The 25,226-nt window shown below is 48.8% G+C and overlaps 2 protein-coding genes across 3 annotated transcripts in view; one reads left to right on the plus strand and one right to left on the minus strand.

Annotated features, from left to right (window-relative positions):
* The window catches only part of SELENOM (selenoprotein M), a 40,305-nt gene that overhangs the window by 14,744 nt on the left and 335 nt on the right, over positions 1–25,226 (minus strand). The window lies entirely within an intron of this gene.
* Positions 20,312–25,226, plus strand: part of INPP5J (inositol polyphosphate-5-phosphatase J) — a 38,118-nt gene continuing 33,203 nt past the window's right edge. The window contains exon 1 of one of the 2 annotated variants that reach the window (XM_081892286.1): positions 20,312–20,403. Coding sequence is in view for 1 of the 2 variants with exons in the window: in XM_081892285.1 (XP_081748411.1) it covers positions 20,583–20,594 (12 nt within the window). In the remaining variant the exon portion in view is untranslated. Of the gene's footprint in view, positions 20,404–20,567; positions 20,595–25,226 lie in introns of those variants that run through there. The other variant, XM_081892285.1, reaches the window with a different exon arrangement.

A 25,226-nucleotide genomic window follows, 5' to 3' on the forward strand; every position in this document is an offset into this window, starting at 1 on the left:
ATGATGTAATCTGTGTAACCAAACCTCTCTTTAATGTATTCATGACGTGTTTTGCACTGTATTCTGGGACATGGAGGGAAGTTTCAAAAACTCATGTCACCCCTTTCTCAGGGTTCAATCTCGTCTTGAACCTGTTGGCCAATAAACTTGGATCTTCTGCAGTTTGCTCCTGTCTCCGGCTGAGCTCATTTTCCTCCGCAGGGACCCACGGACTGAGTCCGATGAGCTGGGTGGCAGAGCAGCCTCGCACCCAGATTTTTGCCGTAACAATCACAGAGCTGCACGATACCTGCTCTTCCCAGCTAATGCTGAGAGCACCGGGGCAGACCCCATTGCTCAGTAAGATATTGGGGTTAGCACTTTTGCTAAAACGTTATTTAATGTCCTTTCACCTCCACACGGCAAACTTTGCACCACACCCCAAAAGGGGCTGCAACTTGGTGGTAGAGAAATGGTGTTTCCCTGCCTCCCTCCCCCCCCAACAAGAGAGACAGTGTGGTGCAGTAGTTAGAGTATCGGGCTTGGACCAGGAGACGTGGGTTCAAATCCCCACTTGGCCATCATGAAGCTCGCTGGGTATGATCTTAGACCAGGGGTCAGCAAACATTTTCAGCAGGGGGCCCATCCACTGTCCCTCAGACCTTGTGGGGGGCCAGACTATATTTTGTTGGGGGGGAAATGAACGAATTCCTATGCCCCACAAATAACCCAGAGATGCATTTTAAATAAAAGGACACATTCTACTCAAGTAAAAACACACTGATTCCCGGACCGTCCGCTGGCCGGATTTAGAAGGTGATTTGGCTGGATCCATCCCCCAGGCCTTAGTTTGCCTACCCATGCTTTAGACCATTCGCTGCTTCTCAGTCTAACCTACCTCGCCGGGTTATTGTGGGGATTAAATGAGGAAGGGGTCACCTTGAGCTCCCTGGAGAAACAAAGCTGGGATATCAACACAATAAACAAATAAATAGTGTTTTCTGCAGTTGGGTAGAAAACGCAGAACTGGTGGGGAAAGCTGTTCAGCTGGAAAGCTGATAATGTGCAGCTTGAACAAGGGTTGGTGGTGGGTGTGGTATGCAAATGTGTTTATTAAGTGCTTAATGACTGGCAATGTCAAGAACAGCATGTACACAAATTGCATAAGGACAGAACGTGCTCCATGCTTAAAAGCAACCACATCAAAATGCCTTCTTCTGTGGGGCTGAAATCTCCACCTTCTGCTATACAATTCAAAGTGCACAATTCAAAGTGTTGGTGCTGACCTTTAAAGCCCTAAACACCCTCAGCCCAGTATACCTGAAGGAGCGTCTCCACCCCCATTGTTCAGCCCTGACACTGAGATCCAGCGCCGAGGGCCTTCTGGCAGTTCCCTCATTGCGAGAAGTGAGGTTACAGGGAACCAGACAGGGCCTTCTCGGTAGTGGCACCTGCCCTGTGGAACACCCTCCCTTCAGATGTGAAGGAAATAAGCAGCTATCCTATCTTTAAAAGACATCTGAAGGCAGCCCTGTTCAGGGAAGTTTTTAATATTTAACGCTGTACTGTTTTTAACACTTGATTGGGAGCCGCCCAGAGTGGCTTGGGAAACCCAGCCAGATGGGAGGGGGTATAAATAATAAATTATTATTATTATAGACATAAATTATTATATGTGCTAATACGAATAGAAGATATAAATATTGCAGCTGTTGTATAAGGGATTGCTATTGTGAATGGAATGGAACTGAAATCAGTAAGATTATGGAAAACAGAAATAAAGTAAATTATCAAACCATCAATTCTAGCCCGCGGGTGGGGGGCACCTAAATTATGTAATTGGATATTTGAATAATTGATATTGGGAATTGGCGGGGTATAAATAACAAATTATTATAACAAATTATTATTTTTATACGTCTTTGAGCAGGTAACATTTTGTTGCATCCTTGCAAACACCCCCTGTTAAAGCCCTCCTTGTTTTTGCTCTGGTTAGTTACGGAACGAAGGCAGATGGAGAAACGGAATCATCACTGTACAGTACAGTTAGTAGATAAGAATTACTGACTCCTATGGAGAAGCAGCCAAGGATAAAGGGTGTAAGCAAGAAGCAAAGTAACACTTTGCGGTCGCTGAATGAAAAATCGTAATAATAAAACCAAGTGTGGGTGTCTGACGGGGAATTTGTGCTACTGGAAAATCTGCTTTAAACAGCAATGCTGAGCACCTGCTCTGCGTGCAGAAGGTCCCAGCTCCAATCCCCAGTATCTCTAGGTAAGGCTGGGAGAGACCCTGCCTGAAATCCTGAGCTGCTGCCAGTCAGAGTAGACAATACTGAGCTAGATGCACCAGCTGGTCTGACTCCGTGTTAGGTCTCTTCCCAAGTTCCTAGTTGGGAAAGGGTTATAGCTCAGTGGTAGAGCATCTGTTTTGCATGCAGAAAGTGCCATCTCCGGCACATCCAAGTAGGCCTGGAAGGGATTCCCTGTCTGAAATCCTGGCAAGCTGATGCCAGTCCGTGTAGACAGTACTGAGCTAGATAGACCAATGGCCAGAATCACCGCAGTGAAGGGCTGTGGCTTTATAGCAGAGCATCTGCTTTGTATGCTGAAGGTCCCACGTTCAATCTTCAGCGTCTCTGGCTAGGGCTGGGAATGTACCTGGAAAGCCTAGAAGGCCGCTGCCAGTCAGTGTGGGCAGTACTGAGCTAGATGGGCCACTGGTCTGAATTGGCATCAGGCAGCTTCCTCTGATCATCTTATTTGCCGCTGCAAGTCAAGAATCTCCACGTGTTCAAAGTACTTTGGCCTGCTGGGGTTGCGTGTGTGTGTGTTCCTGTGGAACTCCCTCCCACAGGAGGCAGCAACAGCCAACTTTGATGGCTTGAAAAAAGGACTGGACAAATTGATGGAGGAGAAAACCTAATGATGTCTGCTAGCCATGATGGCTCTGCTTTGCCTCCACAGTCAGAGTTTGTAATTTTTCTGAATACCAGTTGCTGAAAACCACAGGAGGAGAAAGTGCTGCTACAGTCAGGTGCTGCTTGCAAGTTTCCCACAGGAATCTGGTTGGCCATTGTGAGACCAGGGTGCTGGACTAGGTGGGTCAATGACCTGAACCATCAGACTCTTCCTCTGTTCTTATTTTAGGAGCAAGGCCCAAGTTCAAAAAGATTTGGGAAATGCCGTGCTTCACCTTTGCCACACCAGGAGTCTTCTGAAATTTGCAACATTTTATTTTTGATAATAATTCTATTAGTTTTCTATTATATTAATTGAAATAATTCAAATATCAAATATATCATTATATCAATGCCAAATTACAATAACAATTCCCAATATCAATTATTCAAATATCCAATTACATAATTTAGGTGCCCCCCACCCGCGGGCTAGAATTGATGGTTTGATAATTTACTTTATTTCTGTTTTCCATAATCTTACTGATTTCAGTTCCATTCCATTCACAATAGCAATCCCTTATACAACAGCTGCAATATTTATATCTTCTATTCGTATTAGCACATATAATAATTTATGTCTATAATAATAATAATTTATTATTTATACCCCCTCCCATCTGGCTGGGTTTCCCAAGCCACTCTGGGCGGCTTCCAACAGAACACTAAAATACAATAACCTATTAAACATTAAAAGCTTCCCTAAACAGGGCTGCCTTCAGATGTCTTCTAAAAGTCTGGTAGTTGTTTTTCTCTTTGACATCTGGTGGGAGGACGTTCCACAGGGCGGGCGCCACTACCGAGAAGAAGTCCCTCGGCCTTGTTCCCTGTAACTTGGCTTCTTGCAGCGAGGGAACCGCCAGAAGGCCCTCGGCACTGGACCTCAGTGTCCAGGCAGAACGATGGGGATGGAGACGCTCCTTCAGGTATACTGGACCGAGGCCGTTTAGGGCTTTAAAGGTCAGCACCAACACTTTGAATTGTGCTCGGAAACGTACTGGGAGCCAATGTAGGTCTTTCAAGACCAGTGTTATATGGTCTCGGCGGCCGCTCCCAGTCACCAGTCTAGCTGCCGCATTCTGGATTAGTTGTAGTTTCTGGGTCTCCTTCCAATGTAGCCCCACATAGAGCGCATTGCAGTAGTCCAAGCGAGAGATAACAAGAGCATGCACCACTCTGGCGAGACAGTCTGCGGGCAGGTAGGGTCCTAGCCTGCGTACCAGATGGAGCTGATAAACAGCTGCCCTGGACACAGAATTGACCTGCGCCTCCATGGGCAGCTGTGAGTCCAGAATGACTTCCAGGCTGCACACCTGGTCCTTCAGAGGCACAGTTACCCCATTCAGGACCAGGGAGTCCCCCACATGAAGGACTCCTCTACACGTGAAGATCTATATACCCTTTTTCTTTCTGAGTGGGGAAACTTGAATCATTTTAAAACAGACAGAATGAAACAGACAAAAACAGTACGCACTACCAACTCCCCCCTAACAAATGTTGACAACAGCCAAGCACACACAGCTTTTAATCAGGGAGCATTGGAGACCTAAATTATTCACCATTTCTCAGAATAAGAACCCTGCTAGGAATCTTTCCGTGGATGATCAAAGCACTTGAAGAGAAACAAAGCAGGATATCTTTTTTTAGGCCAAAGAGGAAGGTGCACAGATCAAGGGAAATCAGAGCAGACTTCACCAACCTGGAGCCCTCCAGATGTTCTGGACTACAACTCCCATGAACCCAATCTGGCTCTGGAGAACAGCGGCTTTGCGAAGGTCGCAGCTGTCTTGTGACACTTGGGGGGGGGCGGGCATTGTATTGTAAGTTTTTCAAGGATGTGAGAAAAAAATTCTGACAAGTATCTGAGATGCTGCAAGAGCATCTGCTGATTTGGCTGCAACAGACAATCATGGCTGCCCCTGCAGAAATTTCAACTGGGAAAGCAGAATCACAGCTGTAAAGGTAAAGGTAAAGGGACCCCCTGACCATTAGGTCCAGTCGTGACCGACTCTGGGGTTGCAGCACTCATCTCGCTTTATTGCCAAGGGAGCCGGCGTACAGCTTCCGGGTTATGTGGCCAGCAGGACTAAGTCGCTTCTGGCGAACCAGAGCAGCGCACGGAAACACCGTTTACCTTCCCGCCAGAGCGGTACCTATTTATCTACTTGCACTTTGATGTGCTTTCCGAACTGCTAGGTTGGCAGGAGCAGGGACCCAGAAACGGGAGCTCACCCCGTTGCGGGGATTCGAACTGCCAACCTTCTGATCGGCAAGTCCTAGGCTCTGTGGTTTAACCCACAGCGCCACCTGGGTCCCTAAAACAATAGAATGTCCCTATTTTCATGCAAAATGTGGGAGGGTATGTATACAAAGGCAGTTATGCTTCTGAATACCAGTGGCTGGAAATCACAGGACAAGGAGAACGCTCTCGTGCTCGGCTCCTACTTACAGGCTTCCCACTGGGGCTTTGAAAACTGGATTCTGGATGAGATGAGCTATTGGCCTGATCCCTTAGCAGACTCACCTTACGTTCTTATTATTCTCCTTTTTGCACCATCATTTCACACTTTCTCACATGGAATTGCATGTGCCATTTTAATGCCGATTCACCCAGTTTTGGGAGAGACGCTTTTCGGAGCTCCTTGTGGTCCCATTTTGGTTTTAACCACCCTGAATAATCGGGCGCTTGCCTCTAGCTCCTAATCATTTGCTCAGTCTCTCCTCCTGATGCTGTTCTCCTCCAGCATTGCTCAGGGGAGCCTGCCAACCGCATCTGGTTGCGCTAACAAGACCCACCTGGGCCTCTGTTGATTCCAGCGTGGCTCATTCTTGCCATTATCAGGGAGCCACTGCAAAGAATAAATAGCCACAGGCAGCTGTTTCTCTGGCTGGCCTGAGGTAGACCAGTAGGTCCCCTCCCAGGGGTTGATTTTCCAACAATATTGACTTCAGAAACAGAGCTACTACAGACTTGAGTTTCAGGTGCAAAATGCAGGTGCCCTCTTCCCAGCTGAAGAGGAACGGTTATGACATTTGCAGTTCAGAGAAAAGGGGGACAAGAGGGGACACGGTAGAGGCGCAAAGAATTATGCATGGAGGACGTAGAGAAAGAAAATGAACAAGATCTACATCCCTTACAATTTGATTCCCTCCCCCCCTTCTTTTTTCCTTTCTCCTCCTGTGATGAGGATGCATTTTAATGTTTTAATTGTTTTAATGTTGAATTTTAATCTTGTTTTTAAGTTGTATTTCAATCAACTTGTTTTTATTACTGGTTGTTAGCCGCCCTGAGCTTGGACTTGGCTGGGGAGGGTGGGGTATAAATATTTTTTTTAAAATTTTATTATTATTATTATTATTACTCACCACTCACACCAACCTATCACTGCACCTTCATGCTAAGGAGAGCTGCACCTGTTGGATTTCCACCTGGCAGATAACTAGTAAAGAGGGGAAAAACCCACCCACCCACCAAGAAATCACTGACTGACAGCAACTTCTCCAGGGTTGCAAACAGGGGACATGGCCAGCTCCACCTGGCGATGGCAGGAATTGAACCCGGAACATTCTACATCCCAAGTAGATGCTCCAGCCACTGAGCTAGGGCTCTATCCATCCATCCCAATAAGGAATCTTGTGACCCAGGAAGACTCTTAAGAGTCACAAGGCGGGATTTTGGCCCCATGGGGAATAGTTCCTTGCCCAAGTGGGAGACAGTTCCTCTGACACCCAGAAGCTGGCAGCTTCTTCCCTCTGCCCAGAAAAGCATATTGCTCAGCCTTCATTGAGGAAGAATGCTACGCTTCTAATAATAACGGGGGATAATAATAAACCCTGACGGTCTCCTGCCTTTGCAAGCGGAGAGTGGATGAGTCACGGCAAATGTGGGTAAATTAAAAAGCCGCCAGGGAGCCTGTGAGTCAGGCAGAATTGCAGGGTTCTGCTGAGCTCTCCGTGCTGAGCAGGGTCACGCGGGGGTCTCTCAACAGGGGGCGCTGTCCTCTGTGAGTCAGACTTTCCCCCTGTGAAGCAAGGAAGGGTGCCGGGGGGGGGGGAGCTGCAGAAGCGGGTGGGTGGCTGCGTGGCCTGAGTGACATGTGGGAAGTGTTCCGCAAGCGGAAAGCTAGAGTGTCAGGGAAGAGGCGTCGGCTTCCAAATACCATTTCTCTGGTGCTGTTTTTTTCCCTTGCATGTGGGTGGGGAGCAGGGAGGTGTTTTCAGGGGGAGGGAGTATTCCTTCATGCATGCGACACCCCGCTCTCACCCCATTTCCACAGCTTGGAGTGAAAAAGCCTTGGAGTGGGGAGCCTTAAAGGTAAAGGTAAAGGGACCCCTGACCATTAGGTCCAGTCATGGCCTACTCTGGGGTTGCGGCGCTCATCTCACTTTACTGGCCAAGGGAGCCGGTGTACAGCTCCCGGGTCATGTGGCCAGCATGACTAAGCCGCTTCTGGCGAACCAGAGCAGCACACAGAAACGCCGTTTACCTTCCTGCCGGAGCGGTACCTATTTATCTACTTGCACTTTGACGTGCTTTCAAACTGCTAGGTTGGCAGGAGCTGGGAGCGAGCAACGGGAGCTCACCCCATTGCGGGGATTCGAACCGCCGACCTTCTGATTGGCAAGTCCTAGGCTCTTTGTTTTAACCCACAGCGCCACCCACGTCCTTAGCCCTTGACAATTCTGCTGACAGTGGCTCTGCAACCGATGTGCTTGAAGCGTGACAGCCTCTGGTCGGCCACAAACCCCTGGTGCTCCTTGTAGTGGGGTGAGGGTTGCATATGGCACTCAGGATGATGTCGGGCTACAATTCTCATCAGCTCCAACCAGCACTGATGAGGGATAAGTAAGTACATAAGCAGAGCCTGTCAGTGGCCCATCTAGTTCATACTCCTACTCTCAAAGTGGCCAACCAGATGCCTGTGGCAAATCTGAAAACAGGATTCGAACACAAGATCCCTTTCCCCTAGGAGGGAAGGTTGCAACAATTGGGACTTTTGAGTGTAGAGAAAGGACGTGGGTGGCTCTGTGGGTTAAACCACAGAGCCTAGGACTTGCCGATCAGAAGGTCAGCGGTTCAAATCCCCGTGACGGGGTGAGCTCCCGTTGCTCGGTCCCAGCGCCTGCCAACCTAGCAGTTCGAAAGTGTTATGTACTGAAGTTCTCACCCTGGGCCAGCAGGGGGATACTGTAGATAGTTATACAAATGAAGGATCGAAAGTGACGTTCAGTGATTGGATAGTTTGTATGCAAATGAAGGATCGAAAGTAACGTTCAGTGATTGGATATAAGGTTTAGAAAGTTGTTACAGTAACAACGTACTGGAGCTCTATATAAGCAGGCTGACTGAGCCCTTCAGTTCAGTTCAGTTCTGGCCTCAGAATAAAGAAGAGCTGTTTGAAGAATCGCTGTGTCATTTGATATGTTCGCCCACAACTTAACAGAAAGCACATCAAAGTGCAAGTAGATAAATAGGTACCACTCTGGTGGGAAGGTAAATGGTGTTTCCATGCGCTGCTCTGGTTCACCAGAAGCGGCTTAGTCATGCTGGCCACATGACCCGGAAGCTATATGCCGGCTCCCTCGGCCAATAAAGCGAGATGAGCGCCGCAACCCCAGAGTCGGCCACAACTGGACCTAATGGTAAGGGGTCCCTTTACCTTTAAGTGTAGAGAAAAGGCAAGTAAAAAGGGAGATGTTAGAATATTATGAAATGATGACATGGCATGATGAAAGTGGATAGAGAAGATTTTTACTCCCTAAAAGTACTCCCCCCCCCAAAAAAAATCAAGTCCTTTTTGTTGAGGATAATCCAGACAGAAATTCCCAGGTGACAAAAAAGGGTATTTATGTATGCCACTACTGTAGCCTGTGTTTTGTTAGCCCAAAAATGGAAAATGAGCGAGGTCCCAACTAAAGAAGAATGGCAACTTAAACTGATGAAATATGCGCAGCTTGTAGACCTAACGTATCGAATAAGAGAACAAGAAGGACATAGGTTTAATAATGGAATACTGAATGGTTTCGTTTATGTAAAATATGCAGGGATTTATGTTATGCAACATGAACCATGGAAAGGGAAGACACTGATATTTTAAGGTTGTTTAAATGAATATTCTAAAATGTAAAACAGAAAATTTAATAAAAATTCTAGAGAAGTTTTTTACTCCCTCTCTCATAAGTCATGGACATTCAGTGCCACTGAATGTTGGCAGAGTCAGGACAGGTGAACAAAATAACTTCTTCCCGCAGAGCAGAGTTAAATCTGTGGAACTCCCTGCCACAGGAGGCATCGATGGCCACCTGCCCAGATGGCTCGAAAAGAGGTTTAGCCAAATGTTTTGAGGACAAGGCTATCAGCGGCTGCTAACCATGATGGTTATGCTCTGCCTCCATGGTCAAAGGCAGTAATGCTTCTGAACATTGCTAGGAACCGCAGGTAGACAGAGCTCTCTTGAACTCACATCGTGCTTGAGGGTTTCCTACAGGCCTCTGGTTGACCACTGTGAGAACAGGATGCTGGATGAGATGGGTCATTGTCTGATCCAGCAGATTCTGCTTATGTTCTTGTGGCTCTGCTGGGAAGCAGCGTCCGTTGGGTTCAGTTCCTGCTTACGGGCTTCTCATCTGTTTGGCCACTGTGAGATCGGAACCCCAGACTCTCTCTATTTTCCAGGGATGTCCCTGATTTTTAGAGAAGCCAGCTCAGTTTTTGACTGGAACCCGGAATGTCCCACTTTTCCTTAGGACGTCCCCAGTCCTTTTTTGCTTAAAAAATGTTTAGGGGTACTCTCATTTTGACTCAAGAAAATCACCATTTTATAGTTGAAATCGGGGAACAATAAATACAGTAAATGGACAAAAGTACAAAGATTCTCAAAATGTTTAGGGGTATGCATACCCCTGCGTCCCCCCCAGGAAAAAAGCACTGGGCGTCCCTATTTCATCGAAATATTGGAGGGTATGGAGTTATGCAAGCCAAGGAGATAAGTAACTAGACAACCTTTAGAAGACATCTGAAGGCAGCTCTGTATAGGGAAGTTTTCGTTTTTAAAAATGTTTAATGTTTTATTATGTTTTTATCTATGTTGGAAGGGGCCCATAGTGGCTGGGGCAACCCAGTCAGATGGGTGGGGTATAAAGAGTAACATTATTATTGTGGGATAAAAAGGTAAAGGGACCCCTGACCGTTAGGTCCAGTCGCGGATGACTCTGGGGTTGCGGCACTCATCTCGCTTTATTGGCCGAGGGAGCCGGCGTACAGCTTCCGGGTCATGTGGCCAGCATGACTAAGCCGCTTCTGGCAAACCAGAGCAGTGCACGGAAACGCCATTTACCTTCCCGCTGGAGCGGTACCTATTTATCTACTTGCACTTTGACGTGCTTTCGAACTGCTAGGTGGGCAGGAGCAGGGACCGAGCAACGGGAGCTCACCCCGTCACGGGGATTCGAACCGCTGACCTTCTGATTGGCAAGTCCTAGGCTCTGTGGTTTAACCCACAGCGCCACCCGCGTCCCTATTATTAGATAGGACTCCTCTATTTTCATTGGAGAAATGTTGGAGGGTATGGAACCCTCGACCTCTCAGTTTCAATTACAGAGCCTAATAATAACCAATGCAAGCTATTCTGGAAGAGGGATCAAAGCGTGGAAGGGGGTGGAAACGTATTCTGGAATGAATGTCAGAGCAGCAGAGAAACCTCTAATTAGAGAAATATCGCAAGTCTCAGAGGTGTGTGTGTGGGGTAGGATTCCAAAACCAGCAATAGGGCATCACCTTTATGAGGACCTTTCTTTCAGCCTGGGGGGCCGCATTCCCTTGTGAGCAGCCAGTTGGGGGCCGCACACCAGGGATCGTTGAGGCCAGAGGCAAACATGGGTGGAGTCACGAATGCAACCCCTGCCTTCATAAAGTTCGGATGCATTCCGGCTACGCAGGTCGGAGGTTTGGACAGAAACGTCTTTCCACCCTAGGCAGTGTAAAGGGTGTGCTCCATGTGGGTGGAAGCACTCGGGGAGGGTCTGGAGCAGGGCTTGTAGGGAGTGTAAGCACAGGCTGGAGAGAGTCCTGGGGGCCAGGTGATGAGGACTGCCAGGGCCACAATCACATTGAGTTCTTAGTCTTTCCAAGGTAGCCTGAACATTCACGCAGAACCACTGTGTGGTGCAACATAAGATGAGCTGGGCAGGTGGCAGATGAAGATGATGGATTATTTGGAGCTAGCCAACCTGACTGGAAGAGTCCGCGACCAGAAGGAGGAGTATCAGGAGGAATGGACGAAATTAAAGACTATTTAGTTAAATATGTTAACTTAATTGGAAAAGCTTGCAAATACCAGATAGGCTTAGGTTAGGATATAAATATGTAATGTGATGAATTAATATGTTCAATGCTAAATTTGAAAGAAAGAAAGATACTAAGTGATTAAGTTAATTTTAAAAGAATATTGGTTTTGGAGAACTGTTAAAATGATATACACTGAAATTCAACCAGGGGGATACGAGGAAGTAAATGTTAGTAAGATTGGTTTAAATATGGCTGAGATTTATGTCTGTTTGTCTATTTGTTTGCTTGTTTAATTTTTTGGGGGGGAAATTAATTGAAAAAATTGAAAAAAGAAAGATAAGCTGGGCAGGATCAGGCCTGCGCATAGCTGTCAATGTTTCCCCTTTTTAAAGGGAGATTCCCTTATTCCAAATAGGATTCCTCACAAGAAAGGGGGAAAGTTGACAGCTATGGGCCTGTGGCCCCCCTCGTCCTGTATCCTGGTGCCTTTGGGAGCCCCACCCCAACGGAGGAGTCCTGGTCTGCAGAAGCAGCTGGAAAAGAGGGTACAAAAGGCTGTGCCCTGTTTTTGAAAGCTCCCGTACCCTAAAGACACACGCTCCCCCTGCAAGTGGAAAAGTAGCCCATCAGGAAGCAGGCTAAACTAGACTTTCCTCCCTTCGCACAATGCTAGTTTAATTTGCAGGGGATATTGTTCCTGCGTGGGGACTGATAGCATCCCAAAATGTGATCTCCTTCTATACTATTTTACGATTCTACTACACAGGTGGGCCAGGCCTAAATGTTATCACGGTGATCTGCTTTTTCCTTGTTGTTGTCTCTGACTACAGTGGTACCTCGGGTTACATACGCTTCAGGTTACAGACTCCGCTAACCCAGAAATATTACCTTGGGTTAAGAACTTTGCTTCAGGATGAGAACAGAAATCGGGCTCCGGCGGCAGTGGCAGTGGCAGCAGGAGGCCCCATTAGCTAAAGTGGTGCTTCAGGTTAAGAACAGTTTCAGGTTAAGAACGGACCTCTGGAACGAATTAAGTACTTAACCGGAGGTACCACTGTATTTCCGGACGATCTCCTTATTGGGCACCCATTCTGATTTGTTGTGGGGAGGTGAGATGCCATTGTCTCAAGTTTTTATTGATCCCACATTTTCTGGTGCATTACTACAGATGCACCAAATGAAACTTGGATTGCACAGCCTGGATGGGACTGAATCCCACTGGAAAAGAGCCTCAGTCTGGAAGGGTTTTCTGAGATCAGCCATTTGGCTGCAGTCCTACCATGAACCACCAGGGGGCAGAGATTTCTCCCTGTGCTGAGCGCTCAGCCCCAGGGAGTTTGGCGCATGCTTGAAAGGTTACCGTATATATGTGTGTGTGTCTGTGTGTGTGATGCTCAGGAAAAAAGCCTTGAGGCCATCCAAAGTTCATTGCGGTCTGTGCACCTGTTGTAAAGGAAAAGGACACTGCGTGGGAAATAAATACTTCCTGATATGTGAGCTGGTGTGGTGCAATGGCTGAAACATTCATTTCATTTCAATACCGCTTTATATTTTTAAGAAAAATCTCAAAGCTGTTTACAGCATATTAAAAGATCGATAATACAATCCGAAACCAAACATTTCTGAAGAAAGTCAAATATAGAGTATACAGTCAAAGCTGCATAATCAACAGAAAACTAAAATGTTATCTTTAACATGTTTCTGCTCTGGTCAGACCTCACCCACCTGGAGTACTGTGTCCAGTTCTGGGCACCACAGTTCAAGAAGGACACTGACAAACTCGAACGTGTCCAGAGGAGGGCAACCAAAATGGTCAAAGGCCTGGAAACGATGCCTTATGAGGAACGGCTAAGGGAGCTGGGCATGTTTAGCCTGGAGAAGAGGAGGTTAAGGGGTGATATGATAGCCATGTTCAAATATATAAAAGGATGTCACATAGAGGAGGGAGAAAGGTTGTTTTCTGCTGCTCCAGAGAAGCGGACACGGAGCAATGGATCCAAACTACAAGAAAGAAGATTCCACCTAAACATTAGGAAGAACTTCCTGACAGTAAGAGCTGTTCGACAGTGGAATTTGCTGCCAAGGAGTGTGGTGGAGTCTCCTTCTTTGGAGGTCTTTAAGCAGAGGCTTGACAACCATATGTCAGGAGTGCTCTGATGGTGTTTCCTGCTTGGCAGGGGGTTGGACTCGATGGCCCTTGTGGTCTCTTCCAATTCTATGATTCTATCTTAAAGATTTCAAAATAAAACATTAGAAAGGAGGTCAACTAGAGAATAAATATTTAATACAAAGTTAACAAAAAAACTTAAATATTTGAAAAAAAATTGCTAATTGAAGTCAAATATGAAATGCACATTTAAAACAGCATAATTAACAAGAGAGTAAAATATTATCATATCCAGTATATTCAAAGATAGGAACAAAAACACACAGGAAGGCTGCCTTATGCTGAGCCAGACCAGTGGTCCATCTAGCTCAGTAATGTCAGCACTGACTGGCAGCAGCTGCCCAGGGTCCAGGCAGGGAGTCTTCCCCCAGCCCAAACTGGATATACCAAGGACTTAACCTGGGACCTTCTGCATGCAAAGCATATGCTCTACCGCTGAGCTGCAGCCCCTCACTACACTGCATTAGACCACTGGGTCCACCTAGCTCAGTAATGTCTACACTGACAGGCAGCAGCTTTCCAGATTTCCAGGCAGGGTTCGCTTTCCCATCCCTAATCTGGAGATGGTGCTGAGGTCTGAACCTGGGACGTTCTGCATGCAGAGCAGGTGCTCTACCACTGAGCTATTGCCCTTCCAAAACAGGAACAGGCCATGCACTGAGTCAGACCACTGGTCCATCTAGTTCAGTGTTGTCTGCACTGACTGGCAGCAGCTCTCTGAGGTTCCAGGCAAGGAAGAGCTGAAATCAAGGCAGGTCTATGTATACATTTAAAGCACATTCAACACACCTTCCTCTCCAACGAGGATCCTGGGAAATGTAGTTTCTGCCCCACTGAGCAGGAAGGATCCCAGGGGATCCATAGAGAGAAGCCTGGTCGGGGGGGGGGCACAGGCAGCCCTCAACCTTCCCCCCACCCTTCCTTCCATTTTCTGTGAACTGCCCTGAGACCTCTGGGTATAGGGCGGTATATAAATTCAATAAATAAAAAAATTAAAATAATTTTTTTAAACTTGTGAATCTAATAGAAAAGTAAAAAGAAAGAAAACAAACAAATGATAAAATAGTAATGTTAGCTTAAAAACAAAACAAAACACAACAACAGAGAACAAAAATCCATTGCAAGATGACCTTAACAATAAGAATACTGATGTAGCCTTGCAAATTAATGCAGGCAGCCCAAATATCCAAGCCGGTGTCTGAATGAAATCGACACTGATAAGCCATGCATTCAAAGGGCAGGGAGACCTGGAGGAAGATTGTGGTCCTTCCATCCTTGCAATGGAAGCCTCTCAGCCATCATGAGGGCTTTAGCTGTCCAGCAACGTGAGATTTCCCTGCTCTGTCCAGGTCTGGGGGGGATCTTGAGCCTCACAGGAGCAACCCAGCCCAGTAGAGCGCAGCTAGGACCAGGACCTTGGACAGCTCCAAGGGACCCTGTACTGTTCATGCGGCTTCACCTCAAAAAGCCTATTGCAGAGTTGGGAAAGGTTCATGAGAGGCAAGCAAAGTGATCCAGGGGTTGGAAGGAGGAGGAGAGGCTGCAGCCTGGGTAGCTCAGTTGGTTAGAGCGGGGTGCTGATAACGCCAAGGCTGTAGGTTCAATCCCTGTATGGGACAGCTGCATATTCCTCCATTGCTTAGGGTTGGATAATCCTCAAGGTGATGTCTCTACTTTTTAAGATGCTGTCTAAAAAGTAGAGACATCACCTTGCCAACAAAGGTCCGTATAGTAAAAGCCATGGTTTTCCCAGTAGTGATGTATGGAAGTGAGAGCTGGACCATAAAGAAGGCTGATCGTCGAAGAATTGATGCTTTTGAATTCTGGTGCTGGAGGAGACTCTTGAGAGTCCCATGGACTGCAAGAAGAACAAACCGATCCATTCTTAAGAAAATCAGCCCTGAGTGCTCACTGGAAGGACAGATCCTGAAGCTGAGGCTCCAAGACTTTGGCCACCTCATGAGAAGAGAAGACTCCCTGGAAAAGACCCTGATGTTGGGAAAGATGGAGGGCACAAGGAGAAGGGGATGACAGAGGATGAGATGGTTGGATAGTGTCTTCGAAGCTACAAACATGAGTCTGACCAAACTGCGGGAGGCAGTGGAAGACAGGAGTGCCTGGCGTGCTCTGGTCCAGGGGGGTCACGAAGAGTCGGACACGACTAAACGACTAAACAACAACAACAAAATCCTCAAGGTCCCTTCCAATTCTACGATTTAGGGCTTTTAAGTTTAGAGAAAAGACAAACAGGCGGTGCCATGATGGAAGTTTATGAAACCACGCATTGCATGGAGAAAGAGGACTAGAAAAAGTTTTCCCTCCCCTTGTCATAGTCCTAGAATTCATAGACATCCAACGAAGGTGGATGTTGGAAGTTGGAAATAAAGTCCATCTTCACAAAGTGCATAAACTGTGGAACTCACTGCCACAGGAGGCAGTGATGGCCACCAACTTAGAGCGTTTTAAATAATATATTGTTTTTCTGATATCTGTGCATGAAGGGCAGCATACAAGTTTGATAAATAATCATAATAATTTAAAAGAGGATTGGACAAATCCATGGAGGAGAAGGCTATCGGTGGCTACTAGCCATGATGGCTTTCCTCTGACTCCATGGTTGGAGGGAGCAATGCTTCTGAATACCAGTTCCTGGAAGCCACAAGCGGGGGAAGTGCTTCTGTGCTCGAATCCTGCTTGCTAGTTTCCTATAGGGGTATCTGGTTGGCCATGGGATGTGGGTGGAGCTGTGGTCTAAACCACTGAGCCTCTTGGGCTTGCCGATCAGAAGGTCGGCAGTTCGAATCCCCATGATGGGGTGAGTTCCCGTTGCTCTGTCCCAGCTCCTGCCAACCTAGCAGTTTGAAAGCACACCAGTGCAAGTAGATAAATAGGTACTGCTGCGGCGGGAAGGCAAACAGTGTTTCCGTGCGCTCTGGCTTCCATTGCAGTCACTGGCAGAAGAAGAGGCGTGCAGGGGGAGTGCACCACCCCCGGCAGCGCAATCCCATCGTACTGCCCCCCTGCCAGTGCTGGGAGCCATGCCCCTACAGGCGGCACACCACGCCCCCCAGGACGTGCGCCAGCCCCGCCCCGCCTGCTCTCCGCCCCTCCAGTGCCGGAGCATGAAGCTCCGCCACTGATCACAGGGTCCCGTTGTGCCAGAAGCGGTTTAGTCCTGCTGGCTACATGACCCAGAAAGCTGTCTGTGGACAAACGCCGGCTCCCTTGGTCTGAAAGTGAGATGAGCGCAGCAACCCCACAGTCGCCTTTGACTGGACTTAACCATCCAGGGGTCCTTTACCTTTACCGTTTATCTATCTGGTTGACCACTGTGAGAACAAGAATGCTGGACTAGATGGGCCATTGGCCTGATCCAGCAGCCAGGTTTTTATGCTTACTCCCAAGACATGTTGCCTTTGCAAGGAGCGCCTTGTGTGGACTGACCAGGGAAGACATCCCATCCCTGAGTCTGCAGGTGAGAGAGGAGCTGCTTCAGGTAAGTCAACCTCTTCGCTCTCAGCTCTCCTCAGGTCCTCTGCTGTGGGCAGCCCAGGCATTGCTTCTCCAGAGATTCTGGAGGCATCTCAGTGCAGGCCTGAGGCCAGACGGCCCTGTACCTTCTCCAGACTTCATGACATTGGGGGTCTCCTTGACACACGTGCTTGTAACAGAGTCAAGCAAGTGACAATGATAAGAACAGAGAAGATTGGAAAATGCTTATTCTGTGCATGTGAAAACGTTGGCAGCATTAAGATAAATTCAGTTTTGTTGGATGTAATAAAGGAATACTGAATGGTATAGTTTATGTAAAATATGCAGGGATTTATGATATGCAAAATGAAACATGGAAAGAGAGGAAGGGAAGTCACTAACATTTTAAGGTTGTTTAAATGAATATTCTAGAGTGTAAAAAAGAAAATTTAATTAAAAATTATATGTATATAAAAAAAAGAACATAGCCTTGCTGCAATGGGCCAATGGCTCATCTAGTCCATCATCCTGTTCTCACAGCGGCTGATCAGATGCCCATTATGGGAAGCCCGCCAAGCAAAGAATCATAGAGTTGGAAGGGACCACAAGGGTCATCTAGCCCAACCCCCCTGCAGTGCAGAAATCTTTTGCCCCCATGTGGGACTCTAACCCACAACCCTGATATTAAGAGCCTCATGCTCTACCAACTGAACTATCCCAAATGGCAGTACCTGAGTGCAGCAGTACTGTCCGATTGTCGCTCTCCCTATTTTCTGGTATACAGAGGTAGACTGTGCCTGAGCATGGAGGTTCATGCTCAGACCTGTGCCTGAGCATGGAGGTTCTATCGGAATCGCCCTCCATAAGAAGGGTCTTGCCAGACCAGGCCATCTAGTGGAGCATCCTGTTCTCACAGTGGCCAAATGTTGGAGGGGGTGTCCGTGCACTCAGAGCCGCCCGGAATTCAAACAGGACATCTGTTGATCGATTTTGGGGAAGAAGGAATCGAACCGGATTCCATACATGCCGATTCGCAGCCAAACTGAATCAAGCAAGGAAGGGCACGTGCACCTGTGACCTTGGGGAGGTCAGCGAAAGAGATGGGCTATTTATTTTCCTGTCTGAAACGTTTTTCACCCTGCCCTGCAACCGAGAGCCAGTGTGCCTTACATATAATCAATAGAAACAAGACAATGGGATGGGTGAGTGGATATGTGCTCCTTAGCGCTGAAGGGCTGTAAAAGGACAAAGAAAAACAGCAGCACCCTTCTCTTTGGGACAGTGACCTAGTTTGAAGTGCAACCGAGAAAAAGGAGAGGGAAACAGGAGGAAGCGGCAACCTTGCAGGGGTCAAAGCAGCCTCCCCTGACCTGGCCCCCACCCCCAGCTGGCCCCCAGCAAGCATGTTCATTTGGGGCAATCACTTCCATCACCCCCAGCCAGCATGTGTGCACGAAACTGCAGCAAAATATCACCAGCTGTTGCCACAGAAAAAATAAAGCTCTTCCTCGCATTCACTGGATCCTGCCTCAACTCAGTTACCTCTGACCGATAACGAACTTAGGGGGACACTGAATGCCTTGATGGAGAGTTGGGCTGTAAAAGCCAACCCCAATTTTTTCTATAAGAGTTATATTAGCGTTATTATTATTAGTAGTAGTTGGGATGGGGGGGCACTGTGGGTCAAACCACAGAGCCTAGGACTTGCCGATCAGAAGGTCGGTGCTTCGAATCCCCACGATGGGGTGAGCTCCCGTTGCTCGGTCCCTGCTCCTGCCCACCCAGCAGTTCAAAAGCACGTCAAAGTGCAAGTAGATAGATAGGTACCACTCCGGCAGGAAGGTAAATGGTGTTTCCGTGCGCTGCTCTGGTTTGCCAGAAGCGGCTTAATCATACTGGCCACATGACCCGGAAGCTGCATGCCGGCTCCCTCAGCCTATAGAGTGAGATAAGCGCCGCAACCCCAGAGTCGGCCACGACTGGACCTAATGGTCAGGGGTCCCTTTACCTTTAGTAGTAGTACCTCTCCTTTTCCTCCCAAGAAGGGGTACTTCTTGTGAGATTCAGGTGCCACAATAAGTTGACCTGCCTTGGGTACACCCTGACTTAGAAAAATAGGAGCCAACTCCTAGGGGCCAAGGTCCCTTCTGCCACCATCTCCCCCCAATTGAGGGGGCCACGGTCCCTTCTGCCACCCTCTCCCCCCAATTGAGGGGGCCACGGTCCCTTCTGCCACCCTCTCCCCCCAATTGAGGGGGCCACGGTCCCTTCTGCCACCCTCTCCCCCCAATTGAGGGGGCCAAGCCCCTTCAAAGTTGATGGACATTGGCATTCAAATGCTGTCCCTGTGCCATGTCTTGTGATGAATTCTGTGGGGTGGGGCTCATGGATGTAGCCAGGATTTTTGTTAGTGGGCAGGCATTTGTTGGGGGGGGGGCAAAATTTCAGATTTGTATTGATTTGTATTGAATTAGGTGGGCAGCTGCCCACCTGCCTCCCCCTTTGCTACACTCATAGTGGGGCTTACTTGGACCCTCCAATATTTCACAATGGTACCTTAGTTCTCAAATGCCTTGGTACTCAAACAACTTGGAACCCAAACACTGCAAACCTGGAAGTAAATTTTCCTGTTTGTGAACTTTTTTTGGTAGCCAAACATGCTCCATCTTAAGTGTTATGCTTCCATTTTGAGTGCCACACTTGTATTTTGAGTGTTACACTGAAGTCTGTCTGTTTTTGCTACTTATTTTGCGTTTTTGTTTTTGCGGCTCTTTTTTGTTTTGTTTTTGTGATTGAGTGGGAAACCCAGTTCAGCTACTGATTGATTGATTGTGTGACTGCAGTACATTGATTATTGCTTTCATTTTATGGATCAACGGTCTCGTTAGATAGTACTGTAAAATTCATGTTAAACTGCTGTTTCAGGGGTTGTTCTTAAACGTCTGGAAAGGATGAATCCGTTTTGCATTACTTTCCATGGGAAAGCGTGCCTTGGCTTTGGAACACTTTGGTTTTGGAATGGACTTCCGGAACGGATTAAGTCTGAGAACCAAGGTACCACTGTATTCAATCTGGCACTCCTGCTAGGAAAGATCAAGGAGCAGTAGCCCTTCCAACTCAGCCAGATGAGCGGGATATAAATAACAGATTATTAATTATTATTAATTTATTATTAATAATATTGGATTTCGTTGGGAATTTCCTCCGGCGCCGCTTTCCGGCGCCTGCTGCTCACGAGGACTAGCGGCTTGTCCTGTATTTTTAGCAAAGTTAAGCCGCGCTTCTTCTCCGCAGCGCCCCCACGCGGCTGGCCGCAGCGCGCTCCTGCGCCTTTAAATCCTCCGGCAGGTTGCCGGCTCCGGTGACGTCACGGGCTGCCCGGGCTGCGGGAGGGAGCTCAGCATCGCCGGGGAAGGAGCTGCGCACGCGATGGAGCAGCAGCCGCCGCCGCCGCCGCCGCTCAGCAGCGCCAGCAGCAGCCGGAGGAAGCAGGCGCTGGCCAGGGGCCGAGCCGCCTCGGGGGCGTCCGAGCGGCGCCAGGTGAGCGCGGACGGGGCCGGCCCTCCCCTCTCCTGGCCGCAGGTGGACGGAGGCCATTGGCGGAGCCGGCGGCCCCCGGAGCCAATGGCCGGGCAGGTGAAGGAGAAGGCGAAGGTGGCCCTGGCTGGGGAGGCGAAGGGGCGACGGTGGGGAGGGAGCCAGGAGTCTGGAATCCCAGCATGGGGGCTCAGGTGTGTAAGTTAGGCACGCTCCGGGTGCGTGGGAGGGGAGCCTCCCGGGAGTTAGCGAGCGGCTGTCTGGCTCGCTCATCCCCCCACCTCCTCTGGGAAATGGGTACACGCAGAGTCTGGGCAGAAAGGAAGGGGCTGGCTTCTGGGTGTGGGGTGGTGGGTGGAGGGGGCTGGTTCTTAAGCATTGCGGGGGGGGGCGGCGGCGTTCAGAGGAGCTTATCTGTCCATTGTGTGCGCGCACGTGTGAGTGCTTGCAGCACCGGGGAGGTGGGACGGGGGATGCTTGAAGACCACCGAGCACCGCATCTCAGAAGCGCCAGCCAGGTTTTGAGAAGAGACCCCCTCCACCGCCACCCCCTTTTTAGCGTGCGTGCGGTGGTCCATTCGGTGCAAGGGTGAGCTTCCGATTCTGACAGGTGTGCATTCTGGGGCTGCCTATTTTCTGGATCGGTTTGGGATGGATTTCCTCCTCCCTGCAGGAAGACTCTGAGGTGCCCATTGTAGCGAGCTGGGCTCTGCCGCTGTTTTCAAGAGGCGCTCTGTTCTCTCCTCCCCCTGCCCCAGATTCCAGGTTGCTTGCTCGCTTGCTTATTTATTATCTAACATTTATATCCTACCTTATTTTCCTCCGATGAGTTCAAGGTGGTATATGTGGTTCTCCCCTCAGTTAATCCTCGCAACAACAACCCTGCGAGGTAGGCTAGGCTGAGAGGCAGTGATTGGCACCCAAGATCACCCAATGAGTTCTGTGGCTGAACAAGGGATTCAGATCTCCTCCCTCCCTTATGTATTCCTCAGGACAACCCTGTGAACTTGGCTTGGCACCCAAGATCACCCAGTAAGTTTCATGTGGCTGAGTGAAGGATTCGAACCCTGGTCTCAGCCAGACATTCTAACCACGACAACCTGCTGGCTCTCAGCCTATGCTTATGGGGAAGAGGGTGACATAGTGGTGATGGACAGGCAGACCCCCCACCCCCCACAACCGCCCTTCTCTGCTAATGCCATCTCCCTTGCTATTTTTATTACTATCATCATCATTATCAACATTAGCACAATATTATAATCAATTAGTGATAGGGGGCTCTATAGAGCAAAATATGGAAAGGGTAGTTCCCTGCCCCAAACGGCTTACAATCTAATTTTAGACACGTGGGGGGGGGGTTGGGGTGAAGTAAGGATAACAGCAGATGGAGGAATCTTGAAAGGGAGCTTTAAACGCCTACATGGCCTTTGTTTCAGATGGTGTGTGTGTGTAGATTGGGTGTGTGGGGTTGAAGCAGGGGCTTTGCGGAAGTGGTGGGTTTACATGGACACCCCCTGCCTGATGCCACCAGATGTCCCGTGTCACCTTTCCAGGAAAATGTGCCTTTTAGATCTTTCCTGGATGCCCCTTTGTTGCACCTCCTGCCAGCTGCCATCCTGGTGTCTAAGCTACACCTTCTCCCCCCCCCTTTTCTCCAGCTCTTGCTGGGGCCGGACTCCTTTGGTGCCCTTGCCCATTCTAGTGCCAGCTGGTCTGCGGGCAAATCCTTTTTTTTCTTTTTTTTTGAGTCTGCAGCTGGCACTCTCGAGCAAACACCCCCTTTTCCTCTCTCCTCCTGCTGGTGTCAAAAGAGCGCCCGGGGTCTGCCTGCCGCAGGCACTCTGTGCCCGCTTCCTGCTTTCTGGAGATGCAAAAGCATGGATGCCAAGGTGAATGGATATGCCCACCTGGCAGCAGCAGCAAGGCGGGCATTGGGCAGGCCCAGGCAGAGAGGGAGGGGAGGCAGGGAGAGGAAGCTCTCTTCTGGGGAAAGGGAGCCGGGGAGAGAGGACGTCCTCTACGTTTCTCGCTGTCAGCAGGACTGAGAGCTCTGCATCCAGCTGGGCAGAGGGGAAGGGAAATGAAGGGCACGTAAGCTGTGAGAGATGGGCACTGTGGAGGGCAGAAGGTGCCCACCAATCCTCTATGGCAGGTGGTGCTAGTTGGGGCTGCTGGTGTGGAAAGCGGGGGCTGCCCCCCCCGAATAGACAGCACCATCTCATTCTAGTTTTGTGTTGTCCCCATCCTCTTCTGCGCTGAGTTTGCCAAGGGCAACACTGACAGAGGGGGAGGAGGAGGGGGAGGAAGCGGTTTTGGCAGTGCCACCCCCTGGACCGGATGTCTCTAAGAAGGCTGGCTAGCTGAGGGGGCTAGCTGAGGTTGGTGGGGGCCGTTTTCCACAATGGCACTAATAAACCAGCCTCCACTGATTTTGATTGTGAGCGCTAGCTGCCCTTTTTTGCCGTCGGGCAAACTGGTGTGGCATAGAGGTGGAAGTCGGATGAGACCCGCGTTCAAATCCCCACTCCGCCACAAAGCGACCTTGGGCTGGTGGTTGCTGCCTCTCAGCCGAGACCCACCCCAGAGGGTGGTTGTGTGGCTTAAGGAGAAGGAGCGCTCTCCGTCCCACCTTGAGCTCCGAGGAGAAAAATGCACAGATGGGGAAACTGAGGCAGGAGGGACTTTTCCTCAGAAAGCTAAAAAAGCTTCTCCACCCCCCATTTGTGGGGTGCAAGGGATGGAGGGGTCAGCCCAAGGAAGCTTGGAAAACTGTTAATCGTTCCTTTCTTTGAGGATTTAGCATGTGTTGGAATTACTTCCTTTAAGATTTCCTGAGGGCAAGAAAAGTGTGTGTGTGTGTGTGTGTGTGTTTAACCCTATATTGAAGTTGAGAGTGGGTGGTCCATCCCTTTCAAAAACTCCATGTAGTTCTTTGCTAACACACAGGATCCAAGCCTCAGAGCTCATTTTCACTACCAGGTTTTGAGCCCCAGAGACGAGCGATGTCATTGCCAACAAGGGAGCGCTCAAGAGCATGTGCAGAGTGCATTTCTCTTGGACAGTACTGCCAGCACCGTTCGTCTTCTAGTACAGGTGCTGGCGGTGGGTCTTTCTGGCAGGCTGAAGGCCTCAGGCCTCTCTGACAGGAGCAGGCTGCAGCTCACTGGTGAAGCCTGCACAGACGCTCCAGCCTCCAGTCCCTGCCATTCCCTCTTTGAAAAGCTTTCTGGAGTGAGAAGCCATGTTAGGTCACATTAGGCCCATCCATTTAAAACCCTGCAATACCTCTTTGAGCAACCACAACTCCCCTCCCCCCAAATAATAATTTTGGGAGCTGTAGTTTGTTGCAGGTGCTGAGAGCTTTTAGGAGACTTCCCTATTCCCTTCACAGAGCTACAGTTCCCACAGCTCCCTGCGAAGAGGGATTGTTAAACCACAGTGAAAAAACACAGTCTGTATGATCATGATGTTAAAAGCTCAACCTATGTATTTATGTTTAAACTTATTCCACTTTTCCTCCAAGGAGCTCACTCGTCCCCTCCCCAATTTTATAGTCACAACAACCCTGTGAGCCAAGAGGCAGCGACTGGACCAAGGTAATGAGCTTCATGACTGAAGCGGGGATTCGAACCTTGGTCTCCCAGGTCCTAGTCTGACACTCTAACTGCTGTGCCACACCAGCTCTCTGTTGGGCAAAGAGTCTAACCCTGGCATAAGTCCTATACAAGAAGTTGCCTTACACCGAGGCTCAGTATCTAGCTCAATATAGTTTGCATTGGCAGCAGTTTTCGAACACAGGACATTTCCAGCCTCATCTGGAGAGGCCAAGGATTGAACCCAATACCTTCTGCATGCAATTATATAGGAGCTTTTCCACTGAGCTATGGCCCTAGCCCCTGTGGCTGGCTAGTTTCTCTGCTCTGAAACTGGGGTGGGGACTGTTGATTCTTGTTTACGGAATGCTGTCTGCATATGTTGGGGCACTGCAGGGAAGACCCTCTCGCTGTGTATGGGGAGATTGTTGAATATTGATTTGCTGTTAGCCTGACTCAGTCGGTTTCTTTGTCCGAGCTATCAAGGCAATTAGAGTCTGGTTTAAAAAAAAAAAAAAAAAGGAGGCAGGCGAGGGCTATTTCCCTGATATGGTGATATTGAATGTATTATTACAGTGCTTCTTATAATAATAACTAATTACTGATTAAACATAATTTACAAATGACTTAATATAATAATAGAGCTGTTAGATGGTGGAACAGACTGTTTTGGAAGGTAGTTGAATCTCTTTTGTTGGAGGTTTATAAGGCAGAGTTAGGGTGGTCATCTTTAGCTGTTATTCTTGCATTCCCAGGGTTGGTCTAGAGAGGACCGTTGGGATGATGATGATGATGATTATCATTTCTATACTGCGGGTTAAGCCACAGAGCCTAGGACTTGCTGATCAGAAGGTCGGTGGTTCGAATCCCTGCGACGGGGTGAGCTCCCATTGCTCGGTCCCTGCTCCTGCCAACCTAGCAGTTCAAAAGCACATTGTGTAAGTAGATAAATAGGTACCACTGCGGCAGGAAGGTAAACGGCGTTTCCGTGCACTGCTCTGGTTTGCCAGAAGTGGTTTAGTCATGCTGGCCACATGACCTGGAAGCTGTACGCTGGCTCTCTCGGCCAATAAAGGGAGATGAGCGCCGCAACTCCAGAGTCGTCCGTGACTGGACCTAACAATCAGGGGTCCCTTTACCTTTACATTTAATGAGAACTAACTAGTTAAAAATAGTTATTAAACCACATCAGAACATATTTGGAGCCAGCAGTTCAAACCCAGTTTGCCCTGA

The sequence above is a fragment of the Podarcis melisellensis genome (genome assembly GCF_964234715.1).
Source record: "Podarcis melisellensis genome assembly, chromosome: 16".
Taxonomy (NCBI): domain Eukaryota; kingdom Metazoa; phylum Chordata; class Lepidosauria; order Squamata; family Lacertidae; genus Podarcis; species Podarcis melisellensis.